The sequence below is a fragment of the Podarcis tiliguerta genome (genome assembly GCF_965153285.1).
Source record: "Podarcis tiliguerta genome assembly, chromosome: 9".
NCBI classification, from domain to species: Eukaryota; Metazoa; Chordata; class Lepidosauria; order Squamata; family Lacertidae; genus Podarcis; species Podarcis tiliguerta.
The window spans coordinates 64758373-64780179 of NC_139542.1; the positions used below are offsets into that span (position 1 = coordinate 64758373).

At 43.1% G+C, this 21807-nt stretch overlaps 1 protein-coding gene and 1 long non-coding RNA gene across 3 annotated transcripts in view; one reads left to right on the forward strand and one right to left on the reverse strand.

Annotated features, from left to right (window-relative positions):
• Positions 1–10354: 10354 nt before the first annotated feature.
• SLC34A2 (solute carrier family 34 member 2) overlaps positions 10355–21807 on the reverse strand; it is a 28719-nt gene continuing 17266 nt past the window's right edge. For both annotated transcript variants that reach the window (XM_083458214.1, XM_083458215.1), the window contains exons 8-13: positions 20962–21057; positions 20196–20316; positions 18147–18314; positions 16483–16599; positions 15463–15587; positions 10355–14507 (exon numbers count right to left, since the gene is read on the reverse strand). In XM_083458214.1, the coding sequence (XP_083314340.1) occupies positions 13950–14507; positions 15463–15587; positions 16483–16599; positions 18147–18314; positions 20196–20316; positions 20962–21057 (1185 nt within the window). In that variant the 3' untranslated portion in view covers positions 10355–13949. The remainder of the gene's footprint in view (positions 14508–15462; positions 15588–16482; positions 16600–18146; positions 18315–20195; positions 20317–20961; positions 21058–21807) is intronic.
• Positions 18541–21807, forward strand: part of LOC310657419 — a 98299-nt gene continuing 95032 nt past the window's right edge. The window contains exon 1 of the long non-coding RNA XR_014501766.1: positions 18541–18973. This is a non-coding gene — a long non-coding RNA (uncharacterized lncRNA). The remainder of the gene's footprint in view (positions 18974–21807) is intronic.

A 21807-nucleotide genomic window follows, 5' to 3' on the forward strand; every position in this document is an offset into this window, starting at 1 on the left:
AACTCCCGTTGCTCAGTCCCTGCTCCTGCCAACCTAGCAGTTCAAAAGCACGTCAAAGTGCAAGTAGATAAATAGGTACCGCTCCAGCGGCAAGGTAAACGGCATTTCCGTGCGCTGCTCTGGTTCGCCAGAAGCAGCTTAGTCCAGCTGGCCACATGACCCAGAAGCTGTACGCTGACTCCCTCGGCCAATAAAGCATGATTTGGTTTACAAACATTTTGGAAGTGAAATGGACCTTCGGAACGGATTCCATTCGACTTCCAAGGTACGACTGTAATACGCAAATGGTCAGCCAAAAGTCTGCTCACCTTATCTGATGGGCAGTGTTGTGGCTGTGCCATGGGCCCTGCAGTGATCCGGCGAGGGCGCCGGGGTTTGGTTGCCTGCCGGCAATTGGCATGAGCAGGCAGGCTTTCCCGGGGGGGGGGGAGAGGTGGGCCTAACTGGTCAACCAGCGCCACCTGGGCCCACTCCTGGGGGGATAAATTGCAGCCCAGCCTGGCAGTTCCTCCTCCGCCCCATTTTTTCACCAGATTCCCCACCCTTTAATTTTACTGCAGTTCATACTACAACCTTGCTATGGATTACGCTGGCTGCCATATTGGGGCAAGGCAGGATTTCTTTGCACTTGGCAAATGAGCACCCGCCATTTTGTTTTTGCCTACCTCCTAGCAATCGTCACAACTTTGTGAGGTTAGGCCCTGGTCTTGGCTGGAGGGGAGGTTGTAGCCTCTGCCTGCCCCTAAGGCACATGTATGCTGCCACTACTGTCTTCTCTGAACCCAGTCACATGCAGACAAACCTGGGTCTGCCACCTGAGGCTCACATGTTCTCATGGGTGGCCTTGCCCAGCCCATCTCCCGTCAAAAGGTTCAAGCTTCCAATAAGGTGTGTCAAAAATGTAAATTCAACAAAAACTTGCTAATAAAGGAATTACCTAGAATAACACTTACCCACGTTGTTTTATGAATTCAGTACTATTTCAAGCTGAGAATGAGCTATTCAGAGGTGATTTCATGTTGATTAGGCTCAATCTCATTTTCTCAAGTATCTTATCGATGTTCTTCCTTTTACAGACTTGTTGTGGGTAATAATTTTTTAAAAGGTGAACTCCATTTCCAACAAATTTCTGGTCTTCATAGCAGTGTGGTGAACATAAATCCTAGTAGATTAGCACTTGGTGTCCTACATGTTTTATTTGACTTTGCATAAGGTCATTTTAAAGTGTAGACCGATCAAAGTGATTAACTATTCTTCTATTGCTTCTCCTAAGGTCAACAGCATCCAGTTATGTAAAAATACATCATCCGACCCAAAGCTTAGTTTTCAGTTCACTTGAGACATTCTGGGAAGGAAGATTAAGACAGGGTGTGTATTCTGGCAACACTATTGCTCCCAGCTCTATTTGCTAAGCTAGAAGCATCAAGGATGTTGGGCAAACAGTGGTCTGTGTTGAAGTCCAAGTCAGAAGTTCAAGAATAATCCCCACAGTGAGGGGAAGTTCAATGGGTGCATGTGCTTTCAGTCCGTAAAAAGCAAGCCCCACTGAATACAGTGGGTCACGCTGCGAGGCTGCAGGGGAATCCTGTTGAACACAATTTACTGGTGCCACTAAGGGCAGGGCTTGAGGGCAGAAGTTCAGGGTCACACTCAGCAGAATGAGAAGGAGGGTCTCCAGGGCTGGCTTAGCACATTTGGAAGTAAGTTCAGTAGTGCAGCTTACCATTGTAAAAGCGGGGGGGGGGGGGGGGGAGCAAGAGCATTAAATGACCTACCGTATTTTTCGCTCTATAGGACGCACTTTTTCCCCTCCAAGAATTAAGGGGAAATGTGTGTGCGTCCAATGGAGCGAATGCAGGCTCCTTGGCTTCAGTGATAGCAATGCGAAGCCTCCGAAGCGCAGAGGGAGCACTCCCTCCGCACTCCGGAGGCTTCACGTTGCTTTCACTGAAGCCTGGAGAGCAAGAGGGGTTGGTGCGCACTCACCCCTCTCGCTCTCCAGGCTTCAGGGATAGCCGCCTGAAGCCTCCAGAGTGCAGCGGGACATCCTGCTACGCTCTGGAGGCTTCGGGTTCCTTTTGCTGAAGCCGAGAGAGCAAGACTCTCCTGGCTTCAGCAGAGAGTGAGAGCTGCGCAGCGCCCCTTAAGCCAAGCGGGAGGAGAAAAGGAAGGGGCTCCGTTTTTCCTGCCACTTCGCTGAAGGGGAGCTGAGCAGAGAGGGGGAGAACTTTTTTTCTTGTTCTCCCCCTCTAAATCAAGGTGCGTCCTACGGTCGGGTGTGTCCTATAGATCGAAAAATACGGTAACTAAAATTGCCTAACTGCAATCACTGACACAATGGAACAAATGTCTGAGTAAATGTGTAAATATGCTTCTCGGGTGTTATAAATGTAGAAAAAGTTCTATTTCCAGTAAATATTTGCTTTCCAGCATTGAAGCTATGATTGGGAAAGCACACTGTCCACCCACTGATTCCAGTCCTGCCCTCTGAAGCAAGAGAGAACAATTCCTCATATTTGGAAACCTTATTCATGTCTTCTCTGTCTTCTGCATGCTAAGCATACCCAGGCTAAAGTGTGATGCCTGGAACATTGCAGTCCGTAGTCCAGAAGATTCTCCTCTGCCTTGCCTACACCATGTTGAATGCTCTGCCAGTTGAGTGTTGAGGTCCCCAAGACACCCCTACCCCAATAACTCACACATCACACAGAATTTTTGTTTAAGGTTTTTGGCATAATTTTGGCCACAACTTTATTAACATACATGGATGTGAGTTGTCGCTTAGGCATTGGTTGGGACTATCTGTCCCCCCGCCTTGGGGACAGAACTGACTTCCGGATTCCAGCGAAAGTCAGTGAGGGGAAACAATACTGAGGAGAAACTGGAGCTGTGCCACAGGCCCTCACCTTCTCCCTGCATGATCCCAGGGGCTTGCACGGCCCAAACCCGATTCCAGGGATTTGGACGAAAGCATGGCAAGCCCCTGAATTCCTTTAATGGAATTCCCTTGCAGCAGCAGCATTGGAGGGGCAGGCCCAGCCAATCCTTACCCCTCCTCCAACCAATTTGAACCAATGCCTAACTGCAACCTTACAAGTTGTGACGATTTGCTATGCAGTAGGCAAAAACCAAATGGCACCAGCCAATCAGCCAAATGGACAAAATTCCTACCAGGCCCCTGCCCCAAGGCAGATGACCCCATGACAGGCATAGCAAGGTCAATGCAGAAGACCCAAATTAAGGGAGGGAGGGCGGGTGATCCGAAGCATGCAGCGAAAGAGAAAGCAGATTCCTGTGTGCACGGCTTAAAAAACCTCTGTTCCCACTCCCAAATTTGCAACATCAAAATTACCCCAGTAACTCAGGATACCAATCCCTGCCAGGGCCAACCATCCCAAACATGCCTAGCAACAGCAGGGTGCCTTGCCTGGCCCCCACCACAACACGTGCTCTCTTTTAATGAGAACACGCCTTTTCAGCTTCTTTTCACACCTTCTTTGATCTGCCGCATTGTTTTTTCTGCTTGGGTGTATGGGGTCTTAGAGGAGGAATGGTATCTCTGGTGGGGGACATATCATGCTCCTTCTGTCCACCTTTGGTCCCCACCCTGTACTAGGCTCTCACCTGCGGCTCCAAGAAACTGTCAGCATGCAGGCGCCGCCACACCCCTGTCAAAACGGCTTCGACTGGCTGGCTAAACCAGGTGAGGGTAGCTGGTGGGTCTCAAACCCTCAGTGAGTGAAGGGCTTTCCCTGCATGTGAAGACAGGCTCTGGTGGATTGAGCAAACAAGACCGAAAGTGGATCCAATGGTCAAGAAGGTGGTTTTTGCATGTGCTGTCGAAGGAAATGAGGGGCCAATGGGGCTCGTCAAACTGGGAAGATAGCCCATCTAGCAGAAGGACAACTCTGACCCTAAACCTCATCCTCTCATTTGTAAGAAAGGCTTTGGGAGTAAGCCCTGGGTAAAAATCTGTGAGTGTCTGGAGGCGGTTGGAGGATGGATGGCAGCTAACAGATTGAGGTTGAATCCTGACAAGACAGAAGTACTGTTTTGGGGGGACAGGTGGTGGGTGGGTTTGGAGGACTCCCTGGTCCTGAATGGGGTAACTGTGCCCCTGAAGGACCAGGTGCACAGCCTGGGCGTCATTCTGGACTCACAGCTGTCCATGGAGGCGCAGGTCAATTCTGTGTCCAGGGCAGCTGTTTACCAGCTCCATCTGGTACACAGGCTGAGACCCTACCTGCCCGCAGACTGTCTTGCCAGAGTGATGCATGCTCTAGTTATCTCTCGCTTGGACTACTGCAATGCGCTCCACGTGGGGCTACCATTGAAGGTGACCTGGAAACAACAACTAATCCAGAATGCGGCAGCTAGACTGGTGACTGGGAGTGGCCGCCGAGACCATATGACACCTCTTGAAAGACCTACACTGGCTCCCAGTACGTTTCCGAGCACAATTCAAAGTGTTGGTGCTGACCTTTAAAGCCCTAAGTGGCCTCAGTCCAGTATATCTGAAGGAGCGTCTCCACCTCCATCGTTCTGCCTGGACACTGAGGTCCAGCGCTGAGGTTCCCTCGCTGTGAGAAGCCCCAAGGGAAACAGGCAGAGGGCCTTCTCGGTAGTGGCACCCACCCTGTGGAACGCCCTCCCATCAGATGTCAAAGAGAAAAATAACTACCAAACTTTTAGAAGACATCTGAAGGCAGTCCTGTTTAGGGAAGCCTTTAATGTTTAATAGGTTATTTTATTTTAGTGTTTTGTTGGAAGCCGCCCAGAGTGGCTGGGGAAACCCAGCCAGATGGGCAGGGTATAAATTATTATTATTATTATTATTATTATTATTATTATTATTATTAGGCACAATGTAAAATGTGTTAAGTATATACACCAGAGCTTGCCTCTTGTCCTCTCTGCTGCTTGAGCTACCTGGCTGTTCCCCCGGAGCAAAGCTAACCCAGTGAGGATGGAACTGTTTCTTTCTGTTCTTGATGCTAAATGAGGGAAGCCCGACTCTCACAAATAAAGTGCCCAGTGGCATTCAAAGTACTTCTTCTTTTGTTTACTTGCTGTTGGCAAATAAGATAATTTATAGGGCACTTCAGATTCCAGATAATTTATCGTGCAATTCAGGTTCTTTTACAACCGTTTAATTGCAAGAATGGCCTCTGCCAAAGAAGTTTCAGCTTTCCTTCGCTGATATATGTCTCAGTTTATTTAAAAGGAAATCATAGTCCCTTGTGTTGAGACAGCTGCTGGCTTAGAATTTTTCATCGAACTGTCACATTTGTGCAAACATCTCAATATTATTTTAATTTCTCTAATTTTAGTTTCTCTTTAGTCTGATGGTGAATACATTTAGCTTGCATTTGGGGTTTTAGTTTTCATATGATTCTGTCAGTGCTTTTTATGTTGTTTTATGGATGATTGGCTGCATTATTTTGATTTTTTTTTTGTAAAGTTTATTTTTATTTTTATTTTTATTTTATTTTTTTATTATTATTATTATTTCATTTTATAATGTATATAAAACAGAGAGAACAATTCTAACAACAGATGAAAATTAAAAGATGCAAAACGAAACTCTAAAATAGGCACACAGAATAAGTTGTTGAAACATGAGTTTAAATAACAAAGTCCAAGTAATGACCGCTCCCCACATTAAATGGGGGGCATCCTTAACGTGGTCATGCGCAGCCCCCTGGATCCTATGCGGCACCATTAGCACAGGCTTGGCTTCGCCTTCCCCAGGTTGGATAACTGGAGATCTCCGCCTACCTCAGCCAGTTGCCCAATCCCTCCTGAGGAGGCGTTGCCAAGGTGATCAGGCCAGGTAGGGGAAAGGACTACCTGCCCACACAATAGGGGGAGGATCTTACCTGGGAATCGTGAGTTGGCTCCAGAGCTTCTCCCACCCTACCCACCCTCAGTTAATACTTCTTTTGCAGGTTAACCTTTTCTCTACAGGTACACGGGCGCTGCTACGTCAAGGACGCTGTTGAAGTGCTGGAAAGGAATTCTCCTGCATTGGCAGGTTTGCCTTTCCTGTAGCAAAACGTCACAACTTTGGCGGTATCATGCCTTGGGCGGAATCCTTTAGTCTATCTTCCCTAAATGGGGGGGGCGTGCAGAGGTGACCCAAGCCCCCCTCCTCTTCGTGGCAGCGATACCAGGGTTCCCCATTAAAGGGGTTGTTTGAGGGGAGGCTTTGGCTGTATGCCTAGAGGTTGTCATTGCTCTCCTCTGCGGCGGCGGCGTAGCGGGGGTGGGCTCTCTCTGCTTGAACATATGTTCTCCAGGGCCAGCCCTTCCCCCCTACACATTGGATAGCCCTGATGTTCCCCAGATCCCTGGCGGGAGACTGGGAGGGATAAACGCCCAATGCCTGAGCCAAGGTCTACCCACATCTGAAACAGAATAAAGTTGTGGCCAATTTTAATCCCATAGCACGTTGTCTTGAGTCGTTATTCCACACGGGGGCCACCCAGGGTTTGGGGGACTCCGCCTGTCCACACAAAGACTATCAACGTTATTTGATCATCAAGTATAGTTCTAGATTTGGCAAGTCTTGAAAATGATGGTTCCACTGTATATGCCATAAAGGAATGCCAAATTATATAAAAAGGTGTCTGGGAGTTCTAGACCTTCTCAGAATCTCAAAATATGCAAACTATATTTTAACTGATGACACACACACACACCCATTCATTTGCATTGTGTTTTCTTTGCATTGAAATGAATTGTATGTAATAATACAATCAATTACATAATTAATCGTGCAAAATTCTGCCACAGAATTTTCTGAGGACAGAGAGATGAAGAATGTAGTTTTTGTTGGAAGCCGAACTGCAGTAGAACGGAAACAGCTCTGTATGTGACAAACATGGGTCAGAATGGAAATCGATGCATTCTCAAATCCCTAATTTGTGGTGCTGTGAGAGCCTAGCTAACTCCGCTATGCTCCATTTGCATGTTTGTACAGATAATAGGTATTCCCTGCTTCCTCCATTCAGGAACAGCACTAACAGCCAACAGGAAACACACACACAGAGAGAGAGAGAAACAATATGAGCCAAAGCTTTTTGTTGACAGCATAAAAATGTAGATTATGGAACTGTTTTAAAAATCTTTAATTTCTCATTGAATGGCCTGTACTTCCTTTAAAGAACAAAATCAGACTACAAAATCACATCTTTCCCCATTGCTGGTCATACATACTATCCTCCTAATTTTATGAAGAAATCTTAATACAAAAAGAGAAGTTTCATTCACAGCAAAAAAAGGGAACAGTCCATAAAAATAGTTAAATATTTGAATACATTGCAGATATACGTAGTTTCATCTTTTAAGGGTTTTAATTTTGCTTTATCAGCAAATCTCATTACAACTTAAAATAACATTGCCACCCACACTTTTGGCCACATTCAGACACATCATAAGCCAAGCCAGAGTTTATGACAATGTGGTTTATAGTGCATGTTTCATTACTCCCCTTGCGCAAGCAGGAGGATAATTGAATCATAAAATTGAAGAGTTGGAAGGGACCCGAGGGTCATCTAGTCCAGCCTCCCGCAGTTCAGGAATCTTGCCCACAGCCATCCCTGGGTGGTCTTGAACCACCAACTTTGTGATTAACAGCCAGACACACGGACCCATTGCGCCACAGCAAACAAACCAGGAAGTGGCAATTAAGCTTGGCTTTCTGTTGCAACAGAATCCAGAATCATGTTTTGTTTCCCCTTGAGAAGCCAGCCTTAATTCTGGTTTGTTATTGGTTTATGGATCTTGTGACAGAGCAACAAATCACAATCCTGGGTTGAGATGTAGAGGGAAAGCAAACAAAATTGTGTTTAGGGGTGGGTGAATCTGTCGTTTCTGCTTTTTTCCTCAGTTTCTAAATTCTCCACATTTCCTCATCAGTTGGTGAATTTTTAAAAAGCAAGTCCTTGTGAACATTCTGCATTTTACTGAAAATTTCCAATATACGCATTTTAGTATGCAATTTTATCCAATATAATGCATTTTGTAAGCTATTTCCACAAATATATACGAGGCTAATACACAGTTTACCCTACTATATGCATTTTTGTAACACATTTCTTGGCTGGAGAACTGTATTGCAAGGTTGGCTGTGTTTCAGTCCAGGTATTGTTTCGGAGAATGGTTTGCCTATAAAAACTGGATCAAATTTCTCCCCATCCCTTATTACATCTTTCTGCTTTGTGTCTCCCGCTCACGGCTGCAGAGGAGCAAAGCAGGAAGAAAACCGTGGCTTATCATGACATGTGCATGTGAACCAAATGTGCAGACACACACAAAAATACCATTTCGAAAGCCATTTCTCTTCTTTAAAAACATTTCTTATCACAGTGCGCCAAATTGGAATGTTCAATATAAAAGTCACATCTCAAGTTGAGGTGCTTCTTACACAACTTATGAAAAAACAACAACTATACACTAAAAACAATTATAAATAAAGAGTCTAAAAAGCTAAAAGATATGACAGGAGTCGACGTTTCCACAAGAAGACTCTGAGATTTCCACACAAGGGAGAGGCTACTTCACTCACACTGCAAGACAGGGGCAGCTTAATGTACACAGCAATCGAGAGAATGAAATTTCTTGCATGGCCAGTGTTCTAAATCTAGGAGAAGAAAGGACCCCTCTTCACACGTCCCCCTCCAATGTGTTGATGATGGCAGTGTGGGGTTCATGAGATGTCACAGAGGGGATAAAATACAGCTGCTGTTTCTAATTTCATGTGGGGTGAGTGTTTCAAAATGCACCAAGATCAGAAGATCTAGACTGTGCACCCACAGAGCTAAAATATTTGAAGCCAGTGGTTTGGCCAGAATGGGGAAAGCTGGTTTCAGCCTCCTTACTCTCCCTTGCCTGAGAAGCTTTTCCGCAGAAATGTAACCTTTCAAATGGACTCAAATGCTGTATCTATTTGTAACGCACACATGTCCCAATCCAGCTCGGACGATACATATGGAAACCCATGTTATGTATTCAGTGGTCTGGGTTTGCCTGAGCTTGAGTCTGGACTAAGGATTCTGAGCCCCTGTGTTCTGATTCGATACATGATATCCAATCACAGAACATTTCAGGATTTGGGCCTCTGCCATTGGCCCTTGAACTCTGAGTCATGATTCGCAGCTTGGAAGTTTAGGCAGCCAATCACGTTGGGAGTGGGAGTGGCCCAGGCCTTCAGAAATGTATATAAGCAGTTGCTTTTGCTCCTGTTGTCCAGTTCTGTTAATTCAATAAAGGTTCTTGCTGTTATCACTGTGTCTTGCCTCGTGGGAACCCACCTACACTTCAACCTACTTCCACATGGAACGCCTTTTGCTGGGTTGGGGTGAGAGTCAGCAGCAAAACACTCAACAGGCCTTTCCTATTACTGCCTAGGGAAGAGGAAGTTTTTTTCCTAAAGCATGCAACTCATGTGCAAAACAGTAGAACCGAGTGCAAAAGCCTTTCCAGAATTGTATTACTTTGGAGAGCAGGGACTCAGCTACGCAGCTTCACATAAAACATTTTAGATGTGTTGAAAAGTGCAATATACAAATGTGACACTAGATGGCGAAAGTGAGCTATGCAAAATTCAATGTGTTTGTCAAAACATGTTGTTGTTGTTTTTTTAAAAAACATTTTCATAACATTTTTTATATATGTGTAGATTCCACCGAGGTGGAGGGTTGAAGGTTTGCAATAGATAAAAGTACCAGTTTAGGACCCCAAAAAATTGTACCAGTAGCAGATCTGTTTGCTTAAAACTGGACCTGTAGAAATTGTGTAGATTTAGGAGAAAATGGAGAATGTACCGATTAGGAGTACATCCAAAGTTTTAGCTTCTGGCAGCCTCCCTCCTTCCTCCATGGCTTCCCCTCAAAAATACTGGAAGTGAACCAAGTGGGATAGAAAACTGGTTTCCAGGGATCTGACCTCTGCATGTTCTTTTGCTCCTAGCCTTAGACCCATATACACCACTGTCTATGTCTAGGGCTGGCCGATATCTGGTTTTCAACATTGCGATATATCAGCAGCTAAATATTGCAATATGCTGATATATCATGATGTCTGGCTCTGGAATGGATCTCAAACTGTCTGAAACCAGTATCGTGATCTGAACACCATATTGGACAATTTATCGCTATATCGCCCCGCTCTATCTATGTCATTTCAAAATAACTGGGTTTCTACAGAGATCTTGATAGCAGACATTCTGCTGCCACATCTAGCTTGGTCTCTACAGTACCTTTTTTTCCCTTATTCTGTTTTTCAATGTGCAAAGAGGGTTTTATTTCACTGTGACACATGTGTACCATCCATCCAAAATGAAATGTTACAGTTCAGGAAAAGTTTCATCACTTTATTCTGCCAGTTGTACAAACTGACCTTAAGTTTGACAAACTGCCCAGAGTGAAATTGACAGATCAGGACTCCCAACTCTCAAAGAAAGGAGCTCTGTGTTGAAACATAAAGAAAAATGCAATACTATTAATGATCTTCTCCTTTTTTGTAAGTGTAACTCTGCCCAGTCTCCTCTCAGTGTTTTTAAGTTGAGACCCTCATCCAAATCTGTGTACCCTAGCCTCAGAGCATCAGATTTCCCCTCCTAAAAACTCCATATTGGAATAGAGAACTTTTATGGAGAAGCTTTTATGGACACCCCCCCTCTAAAGGTAGATATTGCTAAAGAGAAGGAGGTAGATGAGGTTCAAATAATACGGTCTGTGACTGAGTTATCCAGAAACCAGATAAGCTGCTTGCCTCTATCCCAGAGTTATTGCAGAGTAACACGGTTTCACTTAAAAATAAGTTTGTCAACATTCTCTGACAAATATGTTAAATAAACTAGTAATGATTAAGCATAAAGACAACATTTTCCATGAAAAAACAAGCAATTAACAACATTACATAAAAAGAATACAGGTACAATTGGATTATGCCCTATCAAATTCAGTAGGAGGGTAAGGCATACGCTTAACAGTGCAATTCTGCATATTTCTACTCAGAAGTAAGCTCTACTGAGATCAGTGAAGCTGACTTCCAGGTAAATAATATGCAAGCAGCCTAAAATTTCAATGAGACTGAAAGTGCTTCGTGTTGGATGGACTCTGCCCTTTGTGCCAGGTGCAAGCCATTGTATAAAATCTGAATATTTTTCTTATATAAAACAGGTGACTGCTTTAAGTTATATAAAAGCCATATACAACCTCAAATATCAGTGGAACTATAAGATAGAAACCCACTTCTTTAAGAATAACTGCAAGCAAAAATGCAAGTGAGGGTGTCAGAAAGTCTGCGCACAGGACCAAACCCTCTTTTTTGAAAAAAAAATTAATGTAATACTGTTTCTCAGTTAAAATTTGCTTATGGTTAAGCTTTCCTGGACGTGGTAGGAGTTACTGTCTAAGTAAATGTGAATAGAACTGAGCTGCATGATTGATTTCTGACTTTCATTGTAAATTATAGTGAAGGAAAATATGTAGACAAATTTAAGCACTTTTAAATAGCACTGATTTCAGTGGGAGGCATTCCAGCAGAAAAAACGGAGTTTAAAGGTGCATAAATCTGCCTGGTTCTGACTTAGAGTTTCAGCTAGCATATTTCAACATAATTTTATCGTCTCTGATGTGTTAACAAGTGGGAGTGACTTTCTTTTGAACCTTTTTAAAGGTCTGTCCACAGGTGGGCACTTCTAAGTCCCTAATGATCCCCAACGGAAAAGGTAAAATATTTCCCATGAGAACAACAGGAGGAGAAGAATCCTTCTCTTTTACTTAATCTTGCAGATATAAATGCCTGCTTCATACTTGTGCATCCCCTGAGATCAAAGCTTAGACAATGCCAGATGTATATGTTAAAATTTCCTGCTCAGTCTTAGCTAACAATTAAAATTCATCTCAAAGTATTTTTTGTCAAATAAATAAATGATGCACATCAGATGCAACATAAATCAACTGATGGTTTGGTTTTCCATCCACGCAGCAGTATGGTTAGGACATGTTACTCCCTGCCCCATAATATTTTCCAGGGTTTGATTCTCATAAGCCCCTTCCAAAAATCCCCTTGGGAAAACGTCAGGTTGTCAAACACTTTGGCCTGGAATTCATTACAAAATTACAAGACCTAAAAATGTGCAGTAATGTCAAAAGTGCTTTTTTGCATATGCTGCAAATTTCATCCATGGGGGGGTCTTAGTCTCAACCTGAACGCAATATTGCATGATACTACAGTCAAACCTCAGTTGTCGAACAGCTCCATCATCGTACATTTTGGCTCCTGGATGCCTAAAACCCAGAAGTAAATGCTCCAGTTTGCGAACGTTTTTCGGAAGGCTTGCAACCAATCAGAAGCCACGTCTCGGATATCGAATGTTTCGGAAGTCGAACGGTCTTCCGGAACGGATTACGTTCGACAACTGAGGTTTGACTGTACTTGCAAAAATGTATTGCATAAATGCTGGCTGTTGCAGCCAGAAATCATAGGACAAGGTGCACTCTGTTATTGGGGTGCTATTTAGAAAGGCTGGTTTTTGCCATGCTCCAAGTTTGGGGTCACAGGAGGTTATTCCTCGGGAGCTCCTATGTCCCTGTCTATGATGAGGTATAAAAGAAAGGTTATCATAGCAAATAGTTTTAAATCACATTCCATTTTTATGCAATTTAATTTTGCCAAGAGCAGACATGGGCCTCCATGGGAATCTCTGCACCACCAAAGTCCCTTTGCTCTCTCTTCTGAAAAAGTGCTCTGTCTGAAGGAAGCCAGGTCTGTAATGGTTAGATCCTGCAACTGTTCTCTCTTTCTGAATTTGATCCTCAAAAAATTCAGGCACAGGAAAGACAAGTGCCCTAGAAAGTCAGGGCAAATGTCCCTATTTTCCAGGGACATTCCCAGATTTACAGAAGCCGTCCCACTTACTGATTTGATCCCGGAATGTCCCGCCTTTCCTGAGGACGTCCCTATTTTCAACAGAGAAATGTTGGAGGGTATGGAGTTAGGTGATCCCTGAACCAAGGAGATAAGCAACTGTACAACTTTTAGAAGACATCTGAAGGCAGCCCTGTGTAGGAAAGTTTTTTTAATGTTTAATGTTTTATTATGTTTTTATATACGTTGGAAGCCGCCCAGAGTGGCTGGGGCAACCCAGTCAAATGGGTGGGGTATAATCAATAAAATTATGGTTATTATTATGACTATTATCATTATTATAGAATAGGACATCCCTATTTTCATTGGAGAAATGCTGGAGGGTATGGAAAGTTATCCTGATTTCTAGCTAGAAGACACAAACTACATCAAGCTAAAAATTATAAATTCCTATTCTTACACGCCCAGCTTCTTTCAGTAATATATCTCTTTTTTAAAAAAAATTTGGTACCTTTAAGATTTTCTTATGACGCCCTGTGCCTTAACTTTCGAAACCGCCAGAAGGGAGGTGGTACTATCTCAAAGTTCTTGATGCAACGCTACTAATCACAGACTAGATCCCTTCTGTACCAATGTTGCCTCAAGCCCTGTGTACCTGATTTTGGGTCCACTGATGAGAAGCTGAGCAACCACAGGTGGCAGACGCAGTTTGGGTCTGTAGCAGTACTGGACAGGAGCAGGAAGGCCCAAAGGCCTGGCTATGGCACAGAGTCAGACCTTCACTCCAGCACTGTACTGCGGCCCGCTTCCTGGCTCAGCAGACTAGAGGCAAGTTTGTGCACAAGACCACGGGGCTGCATGTGTCCTTAAGTGTGTGTGTCTGGTATTTTGGACTTGACTTCTCGCCTGCTCGCCCAAATGTTCAGCTACCAACAGAGCAATACACACTTTTCGCCGGGTGCAAGAAGATGGCATACGTTTCCCTCCTTCGCTTCTTTCCTCTCCCTTTACATTTTGCCCCCCACTTTTTTTTGTCCCTGAGCCCTCGGCTGTTGAAGTCCTGTCTTCTGCTACAAGGGGGTGGTGGACAAGTTCATTTCAGTCGCCTGCGGTGTCTTTGAAAAGGCGTTTTTCTCATCGGCCAGTGAAACTGGGTTTTCGTGAACTTCCATAGCTTTCCCCGGCGCCACGCTTGCCATTTGTTCGCCTCCCCGGCGTTTGCAACATTTGCAACAGTATTTTTCGCAGGTAGCGCCTGTAGACACCACCATATCATCCCACGGGTCCAAGGACCGCATCCACAAGGGAAGGTAGTCCCAGTTTCGGAGCTTCTCGGGCAGCTTCTCGGGCCGCTTCTTTTGAAGATAGTTGATGATGATCACAGCGAAAAAGATAACCAGGACAGGAACACCGACACCCACGAGGTACTCCCAGCCGGCCACCGACAGACCAAAGACACCAACAGGAATCACAAGGAAGGCGATGAAAAGGTAAAAAATAGCAAACCACCTGTACTTGGCTGTTATGTTCCCCAAAACCTTGGACAGGTGGATTGGGATACGTGTATAAGGGATCGGGTACCACAAGAGAATCCCAGAAACATTGAAAAAGAAGTGGCAGAGAGCAATCTGAAAAGACATGAAATGAAGCAAAAAGAAGAACGTTAAAACAAGTGTGACTTTTGTACAAATACCCTTGAAAGCACTATTTTCCTCCCTTCATTGGATCCTCTCCTACTATTCTACCTTTTATGACTTTCAAAGCTTTTTTTTAATTAAATAATTTATTTAAACAAAATCAAAGTAAGGGCCAAACTAGACATGGCATTAGAGCTTCAAGGGGAAATAAAACAATTCTTGCCATGGGGAGGACAAGTTGGATTGGTGCCCTTAATTTTCCTGACTGGAGACCTCCCCAAACTGTTCTCTGTCCCACGGCAAACATACAGCTATACCTGATATACCAGGTATGTGCGTTTTAAAAAGCAAGCCAACATATTAAAGCCTGTATTCATAATTTTATAAAATGAATCATGGCCATCTGAAAGATAGACTGAGTTAAAGAACCATGGGAGGAAATATTCAACACATGAGGTTAGTCACAACATCAGACCTTGGTTTGGCATTTCATGAACGAGCCTCGGGTGTGCATGTTAACATCGTCCTATTTATCCTATTTCACACTTACATACTTATTTTCCTGGGGCTCCAGTAGAGTCTTGAACATGCTATACTAAGGTGTAATGGAGAAGGGACATGTTGCATGTGGTTGCAATGTATAGTTTCTGCTATGTTTTGTTCTAAAGTCTCCATGTCTGCAAGTTTCAGTAAGGAAATGCTAAAGGAGGTGCTTGCTATTTTCCCTTCCAGTTGTTCTTGCGCAAGAAATTATTTCGTCCTGAAAACCACATTATACAATAATGTTTCCTAGTTGGATAAAAATAAATGTCTTATGCTATTTGAACACACTCACAGTTCTTTACATAAGAGATAAAGCAGAGTCCTGACTGGAGTAAAAACCATGTTCAAATTCTCCCATTTACTCTCTGTTTGGAAATAATATAAAACAGAAATCACAACTAACCTGTAAGGAAGCCTTTAATTTGTTCCCCGGACTGGCCATAGCAGCAAGAATCGCTGTTGTAGTTGTACCAATGTTGGACCCCAAAGTTAGGGGATAAGCTCGGTCGATGCTTATAACACCAATTCCTAGTTGACGGGCAAAACAACAACATGAATTTTATCATTATTCATATGGCATTTTGAAGACTCCAAAGTGTTTCATGGTCCTGAGCCATTTAATGCTTTATAGGTCAAAACCAGCCCTTTGAATTGGGCCCAGAAACTAATTTGCAGCCAGAGCAGTTGGGCCAGGATCGGTGTTATTTGCTGAAAACATCTCACCGCTGAATTCTGCACCAGCCGAATTTTCTGAACTGTCATCAAAGGCAGTCCCATGCATAGAATAGAATATTTGTATTGTATGATTGTGTCTACAGTAAAACTCTGTTTCTTTCAAGCCCCCATTTTGGAAGCATGGCAATGGGCTGTCAGTCTAAAGCCACAAGTCATAAGAGATGGGGAGCAGAGGAGGGGGGAGGAGAATGTTTCCATTTCTATGCCATAGTCTACCACTAGAGATCTAGGCAGGTCTATCATGTAGATTTGTTTTTGTTTATTTAAAAGATCTGACAAAAATATACAGTGGTACCTCACAAGACGAATGCCTCACAAGACGAAAAATTTGCAAGACGAAAGAGTTTTTTGTTTTTTGAGTTGCTTCGCAAGACAAATTTCTCTATGGGCTTGCTTTGCAAGACAAAAATGTCTTGCGCCTTTTTCTTAAAACCGTCAATGCATTCCTATGGGAAACTGTAAATGCATTTCCTATGGGTAACCGTGCTTCGCAAGACGAAAAAATTCACAAGATGAAAAAACTCGCAGAATGAATTAATTTCGTCTTGCAAAGCACCACTGTACATGGTATTATATAAAAAGCTGGAATTACCTCATTTGCTCCTAACTTTAGCAGCTGAAAGTTAGGCTGATTCAACACCCCCACCCCAAAAACCGTTACTTAAAATGCTTCCAGCATAACACTTACCAACAAGTGGAGTAATAGCAGATGTGAACACTGAACTGCTTTGAACAACAAAAGTCATGAAAGCACCAACTACCATGGCCATGTATCCTGTCAGCCAAGCAAATGGATAAGGAAAATCTGGAAAACAGAAGTACAGGGGGCACAAGAGTCAGAATATTATGCTGAAAATAATGTGTGGAACTAGCTTGCTTGCTGACAGCATTTTATTGCATGGACAGGCGGAGTCCCCAGATCCTGAGCTGTCCCCCCCCCCCCCATCATGTGGAATAACAACTCAAGACAACGTGCTATGGGATTAAATTGGCCACAACTTTTTAAAATTTCAAATGTGGGTAGACCTTGGCTCAGGCATTGGACGTTCTCCCTCCCCAGTCCCCAGCCGGGGACCTAGGGAGCATCAGGGTTATCCACAGGTATCCCCACAGGTACATAGAAGCAACTGGGTTTTTTTCTCCATACAATTACCAACAGAGAGATGGTACTTCATAGCATACTGTTGCTTCCAGGGACTTATTGGTCAAAAGTTTTTAACAAGCCTGGCAAGCAGCAGCAAACGATTTTTAAGAGGGAAAGAGAAAGAGCCATGGAAGCCCTCAGACCACTTTCTAAGCGCTTTATAGTTAAAAATAAAAATATGCAGGTGTGTTTTTTGTTGTTGTTTTTTGGATTTTGCCTTGTAAAGTCCAAATATGACATTTGACAGAATGGGCTTGCCTGGCCACTTATGACCCAGGACGAGAGCTGGATAAAAACCATTCCATTCCAGAGAATGTCATGAAAATGTTTTATAGGTGGTATATTACACCAGTAAAATTAGCAAAAATGTATAAGACTTGCAATAAGTGTTGGAAATGTAAAGAAAAAGATGGTTCATTCTATCATATGTGGTGGGAATGTAAAAGAGTGAAAGGCTTCTGGGAAATGATATATAATGAGTTGAAAAAGATTTTAAAATATACTTTTACAAAAAAACCAGAAGCCTTTCTGCTAGGTATCATAGGAAAAGAGGTTAAAAGAAAGGACAGTAAGTTTTTCCAGTACGCAGTGACGGTGGCAAGGGTGTTACTGGCACAGAAATGGAAACAACAAGAAATACCGACAGTGGAAGATTGGAGATCAAAGTTGTTAGACTACGCTGAATTGGACAAGATGACAGGAAAGATTAGATACCTAAGAGACCAAAAGTTTACAGAAAACTGGGGAAAATTTGTTGATTATCTGGAAAATATAAGTGAAGGCGAAATAACGCTAGAAGGTTTTAAAAGAGCACTGTGAAAATATGAGAGATATTGTCTAAAGGAAACGAAGGGAAAAGAGTCAAACAATGACAATATAAAGGACAAGAAATGCGTAAACTAATAAAGACTACAAAAGATTTATGGAAAAGTTGAAGGAAGTCCAAAAAAGAAAGACTTTGAATATTTGAATGTGAAAATATTGTATATTTTGTTTTGTTTTGCTGTAAATTAATAAAAATTATTATTAAAAAAAAAAAAACAACCATTCCATTCCTCCAGAGACAAAAATATATGATCCACTGGTACATGTTGCACTTGCTTTTATTGATTCCACTGCATTGTGGACAAGAAAAGCCATTATGCATTGTGCTTAACGTATTTCTATTTGTTAGGCTATGTAATAAAAAGAAAGAGAGAGATTGTTACCCGTGTTGAATGTCTTCTTGATAATATTTGCTACTTGTCCTTGCAGTACGGAATTCAGTAATTTAACAATGAGTATCAGGCAAACGCACAAACAGAGCAGCGAGGAGGCAAGGAGAATGAGGCCGACGGCAGTTTCCGAGAGACCTGAGTCTACAAAAATGTGATTACCTATAGGAGGAGGAGAGAAACAAAATTTTTAGTTACACACCACACAATTAGTCTGCTCTGGGAGCTGTCAAGTTTGCATGTTATTCCCCATGCAAGTGCAACTCCCCTCACCTCCATGGCGATGCTGCATGTGGAAACAATGATAACCAAAAAACCTTTTCCATCCCAAATATACCAATGCTATACAGTGGACGCTCGGGTTGTGAACGTGATCCGTGCGGGATGCACGTTCGCAACCCGCATCTGTGCATGCGCGGCTTGCAATTCCGCACTTCTGCGCCTTTGCAAAGCGCAATTTAGCACTTCTGCGCATGCGCGACCGCCGAAACCTGGAAGTAACCCATTCCAGTACTTCTGGGTTTTGGTGGTCCGCAACCCGAAAAAATGCAACCTGAAGCGGCTGTAACCTGAGGTATGACTGTACAGTGGTACCTCGGGTTACATAAGCTTCAGGTTACATACACTTCAGGTTACAGATTCCGCTAACCCAGAAATAATAGTACCTCAGGTTAAGAACTTTGCTTCAGGATTAGACCACAAATGGTGCTCCAGCGGTGCAGCAGCAGCGGGAGGCCCCATTAGCTAAAGTGGTTCTTCAGGTTAAGAACAGTTTCAGGTTACGAACAGACCTCCGGAACGAATTAAGTACTTAACCCGAGGTACCACTGTATTTCCCAAGGGGTCTACCTATTCTGGCATGCATTGGGGCAGATAGATGAGATACACTGCATGTTTTACGTTGCATTGGAATTTTTGCAGTTTTGACAACATCGATGGCCTAGAACAGGCATGTCCAACTTGATGTAGGTTGTGATCTACAATCCAATATAAAAACTGGCAGTGATCTACCACCTAGAGATGGGTACAGGGTGAGCAGGTGGGTACTGGCTGCTTCCCCTGAGGGGGCAGGCACACGATCTAGGAACATTCATCCCACGATCAACTGTTCGACGCATTGGACATGCCCGGCATTGAAGAACTAGTAGTCTTGGCTGTCTCTGAGTGCAAACCCAGGTCATCAAGTCTGAACTTCCACAGCCGCTGCCCACACTGAACTGCCATGGGCAGCCTGGCAGCAATAGCAGCAGATACGTTCTATGCCAGGGGTCAGCAAACTTTTTCAGCAGGGGGCCGGTCCACTGTCCCTCAGACCTTTTTTGGGGGGCGGACTATATTTTTGGGCGGAAATCAACAAATTCCTATGCCCCACAAATATCTCAGAGATGCATTTTAAATAAAAGCACACATTCTACTCGTGTAAAAACACCAGGCAGGCCCCACAAATAACCCAGAGATGCATTTTAAATAAAAGCACACATTCTACTCATGTAAAAACACGCTGATTCCCGGACCGTCCGCGGACCAGACTGAGAAGGCGATTGGGCCGGATCTGGCCCCCGGGCCTTAGTTTGCCTACCCATGTTCATTTTTGTATATATATATTTTCTTATACACATCCTTCCCCCTCACCTTCCCCTTTTTTTCTCTGTATCACTTTATTTCTTCATAATTGACATTCTTTCAGTAAAATATTAATATTAGAAAAGGTAATACTTTATTCTCTTGCTAATTATGCTTTTTCCAATGTGTGTTTTATATCTGACATCCTTTAGTAATGTTTTCTTTTGAAATGTTAACGTGACTTTTTTTGTTAACTTTGCTTCGTTACTTCTGCACTCTGTACTTGACGTTCTTTGATCAGAATGGCACCACTACAACATTCGAATCACACCCATTGAAAGAGAGCCATCACCATAATATTTTATATTGTGCCGTCTCTGCGAAGAGGTTTTACAATGCAAGGGGCAGAGATGGGCTGCTGGACTCGAAAGCCCGAAAAAGCTCTACGTTATGAGATACAGAAAGCGGCGTTTTACTTACATTTTTTAATATATTCTGTGGTGGATATATTTCGTATCGTCCAGGTCAAGTTTCCATCTCTCCAACAGAGGTCTGGGGAGGTGCAATTTTCCCACGGTGGGATAGTAACATTCATTGGATCCTAGACATCAACAAATAAAGCAGACCAATGAAATAAACGCTCCACATTCATTTATTTATTAAACTTGTAATCTTACCCTTTCCCTGCAAAGGAGCCCAGCGTTGCCAAACATGTGATGAAATAATAATTAATAATAATAATAATGTATTTAAAACAATTCCAGTACAGATGCAGACTGGGAAAGATCTCAGGGATTTTTTTTGTAATGATCTATTGCGAAAAATACGGTGTGTGTGTGTGTGTGTGTGTGTGTGTGTGTGTGTGTGTATATATATATATATAATTATTATTTTTTGAGGCTGGATGAAGCCTCCCCTTCTGAAGGTTCGTAGTCAGATGATATTTAATGATGATACAATATCTAATGTACCGTATTTTTCACTCTATAAGACGCACCTAGTTTTTGGAGGAGGAAAACAAGAAAAAATATATATTCTGAATCTCAGAAGCCAGAACAGCAAGAGGGATCGCTATGCAGTGAAAGCAGCAATCCCTCTTGCTGTTCTGGCTTCTGGGATAGCTGCGCAGCCTGCATTCGCTCCATAAGACGCACACACATTTCCCCTTACTTTTTAGGAGGGAAAAAGTGAGTCTTATAGAGCAAAAAATACGGTACATTATGGAACACAGGAACATAATACTTACCACTTCGGTCTTGGTTTCGCACCAAGTTAGCACTAGGCTTTTGTTCTTTGCTTCCTCATCGCCTGTAGCAATTGCACTTATCACCGATTTATCAAGCTGTTAAAGCAAATGGAAAATAAGGTTTGGCTTATTGTATCGTTTAATAATACATTCCTCCTAAGTTCCATCTCTTTGTCCCACTCTACTAGAACCAAATAACACTATCCAGGGCAAGCTAGGCAGACAGGAATGGTCTCATTTAAAACCTGGCCAGGGGCAACTGATTATCTGCACTACTTGCAAGAAATTCCCTAACAGCTGTTCGACATTGGAACCTATGACCAGGGCTGGTGGGGTGGACTCCCTTTGCTGAAAATATTCATCCATTAGTTTGGGATGCTCAAGCACTGAATTTTCTGTGTTTCACAGAGCTTGCTTTAGCTCACCTCCACGATTCCTTCCAACCAATTCTAATCTATTTTCATTGTAATGTTGCAAGGCTTTCATGTCTCTTATGTCTGGAAACTGAAACACCGTACTTTTCCGTGTATAAGACTAGGGTTTTTTTACTTTAGAATTATGTGGAAAACTGTGGGTTGTCTTATACATGGGGTAATCTCCCCCGTATTTACTTAAATTGGAGTCCCTAAAAATAGGGGGTGTCTTATACATGGAAAAATACAAGTAAGAGAGAGAGAGAGAGAGAGAGAGAGAGAGAGAGAGAGAGAGAGATGATTTATAATCAGTTCTCAGCTACAGTGGTGCCTCGCAAGATGAAATTAATTCGTTCTGCGAGTTTTTTTCGTCTTGTGAATTTTTCGTCTTGCGAAGCACGGTTTCCCATAGGAAATGCATTGACGGTTTCCC